The sequence below is a fragment of the Brachycentrus maculatus genome, unplaced genomic scaffold (assembly GCF_059751285.1).
Source record: "Brachycentrus maculatus isolate JH-2025_06_01 unplaced genomic scaffold, ASM5975128v1 h1tg001986l, whole genome shotgun sequence".
Classification (NCBI taxonomy): domain Eukaryota; kingdom Metazoa; phylum Arthropoda; class Insecta; order Trichoptera; family Brachycentridae; genus Brachycentrus; species Brachycentrus maculatus.
In genome coordinates, this window is record NW_028282535.1 from 1 (window position 1) to 5,663 (window position 5,663).

At 33.4% G+C, this 5,663-nt stretch overlaps 1 protein-coding gene across 1 annotated transcript; it reads left to right on the forward strand.

Moving 5' to 3' along the window:
• The first annotated feature begins 4,365 nt into the window (after window positions 1-4,365).
• Window positions 4,366-5,108, forward strand: LOC148298472 (uncharacterized). The gene has a single exon (XM_088276851.1). The coding sequence runs from the start codon at window positions 4,366-4,368 to the stop codon at window positions 4,942-4,944; it is 579 nt and encodes a 192-aa protein (XP_088132977.1). The 3' UTR covers window positions 4,945-5,108.
• Window positions 5,109-5,663: the final 555 nt, after the last annotated feature.

A 5,663-nucleotide genomic window follows, 5' to 3' on the forward strand; every position in this document is an offset into this window, starting at 1 on the left:
ATTCTGCCGGCTGAAAAATCCCAAATTTATGCATATACAATTTTTAAATATTTTATCAATGTTAGCAATTTTATAATAGGGCTTATGGGAGCTGAATAATTGGCCAAATTAATACACCATAAAAGCAGGTTGTTGAGAATAATTATAAACTGAAAAATGTTAGTATGAGATTAGCATTTTTATGGATGCAATTTATTAATTTATGCAAAAGTTTAGCACTGAAGAATAAATTAATCAGAAATCATAGAAGCAATTACGCAGGAAACTGAGCAATTAAGGCAAATTGACTATTATTGTGGCAGATAAAAATTGTAATCGATTCTAAGAATGCGATAATTTATTAAATATAACTATATGCGATGTGTATACGGATATGCGATGTACATACGTATACAGATATGCGATGTGTATGCGAGTTTATGCTATGAGTTATAATAATCGAATATCGAATGAATATGCTTGCAGATGAAAACCCTCGGGAATGCTTCGATGAGAAGATAGAAAGACTATTCACACTCTATAAGAAGAACATCGAAGAACTTTCAACTCTTTCAATTCATCCAAATAAATTTTTGTCGATCCTACTCAACACATAAGTCTGTTTCGAACAGATCACCAAAGTCACACAACACCAAGGCGAATTGGGCTGCACAGTTCAATTTATTCGTTCTGCTCAAAAGATATTCGAAAGAACAAAGGCTATGATTCATTACGTTTACCAATGGATAGAGAGCTATCGTTTGAACATCGAAATGGAAAGTAAACGTATGATAAATGACAATGGCTTGAATGGAGATATTTGTTAAATGCGATGCCATTCCTGTAAAAACAATATCCAAAACATGAAAATCAGGACATTGAAAGAATAGATTTATGGGAACAGTTTATACTCATTCAATCTTTCCCATTAAAGGAATGAACTCTCGAGAAGTATCAAAAATGAAGAGGATATGGATATCGACAGGAATGATAACTTCTGGGAGGAAGCTTTGAACCCTTCATTCTCGCAAAATAAGAATGAAATCAATCCAAGGGCTGAACCATATATCACGCATGTCATTGAACAAGAGAGACTGAGGATGAGTAAGTTCTCTGACTAAATCGATCGCATTGAGCAGGCCCAATAATAGATAATGAGTCAATCCAATTATAGGCTCTCGGTCAGGTAAGTCTCCGAGTAAAACCTCACTAAGCTATTTTAAAACTTCTTCAGCAACCTTCGCAAGTGTCTGGGCAAAAAGACACTAAAATAAAAAGTCATAAGGTTATGTGAAAAAATATCGAGCATTTCTAATCAATTTACAGAAGCAAAATAAACAATGGAAAGTTCAGTCCAAACAGGCGAACTTATTCATAAATCAAGAAAAAAAGCTTCTAAATAGCCCGGAATGAAAGTAAGCCCAAAACCCAACGAAATAAAACAAAAATAAATTTAATTTATGAACAATGAGTAAGTACTGCAGGGAATTATCATTCGAAATTTCAATAGAGTCTCCACTTAAATTTCGCAAGATAAAGCAAAAGCCAAAATGCGATTTAAGACAAATGATTCATTGGACGAGTGTTATTCTTACGTCGAAAACTAATCAAACACTTTCAATGAAAAACATGAGGAATCTTCAGAGGATTCTTCATCGGAAGAATTTGTGGAAAAGAATGTGTTGAAAAAATCAATATTTCCTGCAAAAGCAACTGGAAAAGCAAACTCCCGTATTTCTCTATTAAAATAAAATAAGGACAAAAATAAGATCATCAAAGCTATCCTCAAACCATTGCCCAAATACTCTCAAAAAATATAAATAATGAACGATTCCTTGAATAAAATCTAAACAAGCAATAAGATATCGTCAGAGCTCAACATAAATAAACAATAAGCAAAAGAGTATCGATAGTTTGGAGTGCAATGCCTCATTGATGAATAGAATATCCGTTTTTTGGGTCTTTCCAAAAAAACAAAGTAGCAAGTAGCTCAACCAAGTTTTAACAAATAAAATAATAGCAAAATAAATTCGCAGGTCAAATCATAGATGAAATCGCAGGTGAAATCACAGAAAAAATCACACATGAAGTCGAATAGAAATAGCCTTTCATTGGCATAATAGTTTAATTTGAAAAAATAGCAAACAAAACAATTAAAAGAATCGAAGAAATTCATATCAATATAAAGGATTTAACTGGAATTTAATGGTCGAAGCTAACGCGAAAGATTAAGGCTTAATAAATCCAAAGTTTCGATCAAATAGATTGAATAAAATAGCCAATAGTTAGAAAAGATAGAAAAAACTGAGGGTAAAACGATATCAAAAAAAATAATTAATACGAAAAGTTAGCATTTTTCGGTTCTTCCTCTCTACAAAATGGCAGCCAATGAAAATAATAAAAACTATCAAGCACTGCTCAGAAAAAGCTTCGCAGGCCCGAACAAATAAAATTCTTTCAAATAATAAAAATTTAAAAGTTCGAAAAAATTGTTCCATAATGTACTATACACAGAAGGATCTGAACATTTAAATTTATCGATAGTGAACTACTCAAGACCTGATTTTGAAGGAAACAGGAAAACAAATGACTTCATAAAGCAATTGGATTAAATTCGAGAGTTGAAAAAAATATCGAAGACAAACAAGAACATATAAACATTTTTCAAATAAAGCTTTTCATTAAGATTGTTTGTGCTGAGTGACGTTTAACTTTTTGGAGGGCTGGCGGAAGCCTTTTCTTTTGAAAAATAAATACGAAACCCGAAATCTACTATTTTTTCGACTATTTTCCTTCAAAAAGAGACATAAACTCCACAGCTATTGAGTAATTAAATAACCATTATCCAAAAGCATATTAAAAGCATAAGTAAGTTTAAATCAGCGATATTCCAGAGCATTATAAGTTTTCTCGTGCAGCCCTATTCCACAGTGTCAAATAAAGTAACTGCAGGCATTGATCAGAACTACTTTTAGACAATAATGAAAGCCAAAACTAAACTGCAAACTATCGAGCCGAATGAGAATCTTTATGAGAAAACTGTGTTCGATATTATACTCTACTTAATGAAAACGCATAAAAAAGGCTGTAAAAATTACCTGTGCATCCATCTGACATAATTTTTTCAGAAAATCAAGCTTTGATTTCTACTTAATCTTTATATTTGCAGATTGTTTTGTATATAATCTTTACTCTTAATGATGAATAATAAAAGCTAATGTGATAAACAAATTCAGATATATTCGAATATAAATAAAATTTGGTTTTGGTGCTGAAGTAATTGCATTTAATATATATGTCGATTTATTAAAAAACTCTGATTTAGTTTGTATTTATTCGAAATCTATGGGGTTGAATGCTGCTCTTTTTTAAGGCTATTCGATTATTTTGCGTTATCTTATGCTGTTTTGTGCGACTTTGCGTTATTGTATGCTACTTTGTGCTATTTTATGCTACTTTGTCTGGCATTTCGTTCATTTCGAATAGATCATCATGACTAAGTCCTTGCCGTCGATTTCAAAGTTTCCTTTGCTCGTATGCTAACTGAGTCTTTACGCTGATGTTCTCTTCGACATTTTGGGGGCAAGAGTATTTTTTTTACTTCAATTTTAAGCATCGTCTTATTCTGCGATCCACCTCCTCAGTATGAAGTGACTTATCTCCTTTCGCTTTCAGTCCGTCAAAGAGTGTCATCAGTATCTACTTTTCCATTTCTTTATTCCTTTGATTTCGTTGACTTGAAACGAAGGAGAAGTTTGATGCTTTACTGATAAGTTAGCTGTCGGTACCTTTGAATCAAAAAAATTCTGAAATACCTCATTGAATGTCATATTCCGAAAAAAATGAGGACTGCCTCATTTTTCATAATAAAATTTTCAATATCAGAATAAATAGGAAGATTCTCTGTCCCACAGCAACAAGCAAACTACTCGCAAAGTTAAAGGGAAATTCCAAAATTCAGGAATCGATGGCTAATTCAAAATTGGTATTAATAGTACTAGGAAAAACATGATTGTTAGTATAAAATCACTTACTATCGATAATCGATAAATAGCATATATTTTTTTGACGGGTTCCTTGTTTATATGCTTCCGTAAAATAATATTTTTGCGTTCATTTGTCTTATAATTAGTATAATTGCTGGTCAATGCTGTCTGAATGAACGTCGGATCAATGATTTCGCTTTAAATCTTTGTTCAGCTTTGATTTATAAGCGAGATATTTTGTTTAAATATATACTGAATTTATTAATCTTAGTCATCGATACCTCCTTCAGCAATTATAGCGTTAAGTTCGTTGGTTTTTCAGAAAATGACTCTTCAACAAAGTTAATTAGATCGTATAAATTCAAACATTTTTAAATTGATTCAATTAATTTATCAACAAATGAAGGTCACCGTTGTCTTCGCTTTGCTTTTATGCTTCGCATTCTCGATCCACATGCAGAGACTTGCCCCTAACTCCACTTATAATCCTCAATCCGCTTACGGAACTCAAGCCAACTACGGAACTCAACCCGCTTATGGAACTAAGCCAGCCTACGGAACCGAGCCCAACTATGGAACTCAGCCAGCCCAACCAGCCTATGGAACCCAGCCCAACTATGGAGCTCAGCCCAACTATGGAACCCAGCCCAACTATGGAACCCAGCCCAACTATGGAAATCAGCCCAACTATGGAACTCAGCCCAACTATGGAACCCAGCCAGCTCAGCCCGCCTATGGAACCCAGCCAGCTCAGCCCGCCTATGGAACCCAACCTGCCTATGGAACCCAGCCCAACTATGGAACTCAGCCCGCCTATGGAACTCGTCCCGCTCAACCCGCTTATGGGACCCAACCTGCCTACGGAACCCAACCTGCCTACGGAACCCAGCCTGCCTTTGGAACTCAACCAGCTTATGGAACTCAGCCCGCCTCTGGAACTGGAGCAGCTCCTCTGATTATAAATGGAAGACCTTACTAATACACAGGCCCTTTCACATTAACTTGCACTACCCCTGAAAATCCTTCCTTTAGACGAAGTGGATCTTGCAATAGTTACACAACTTGCGTTCAACTCTACAGGGAGTATCTTCAATGCAAAGGAAAAATCACAAAAACCACCCCCTGATCCAATGAAAGTGTTAATCCTATAAATATTGAAATCTATCGATTTATATTGAATAAGCTTCATTAATTATTTATTCTATACAAGAAAGGATGATAAAGTCGAGTTTGCCATCACTATTGAAGACTTGGGAAGATTTTATCATTGTTTAATTACTGATTCCTATAATTCTTTACTGTCGACCATTTCTTTCTTTAAAGCTTGTTCACCGATATTTCGCTTATTTTCTGCTTATTCAAAGGATTTATGGAAGAGCGGAATGGTGAAATATCAAAGTTGTCGAGGGGAGTCGGGTATAAATTTTATATGATATTTTAGAAATGGTTGAAATGTATGATAACGCGATTATAAATCGAAAAGTGATGCGAAATATTAAGCATAAACATATTAAAATTGATATCATAAATAATCAATATAAACAAACAACATAAATAAACAAAAATAATAAACAAAAATAATAAATAATAAATAAATAATAAACAAAAATAATAAATAATAAATAAATAATAAACAAAAATAATAAATAATAAATAAATAATAATAAACATGCTTAATAAAATCATTTAATTTCCAAG

What these genes read in the sequence shown, in the direction of transcription:
- LOC148298472 (XM_088276851.1), top strand. Translation starts at nt 4,366, where the DNA reads ATGAAGGTCACCGTTGTCTTCGCTTTGCTTTTATGCTTCGCATTCTCG.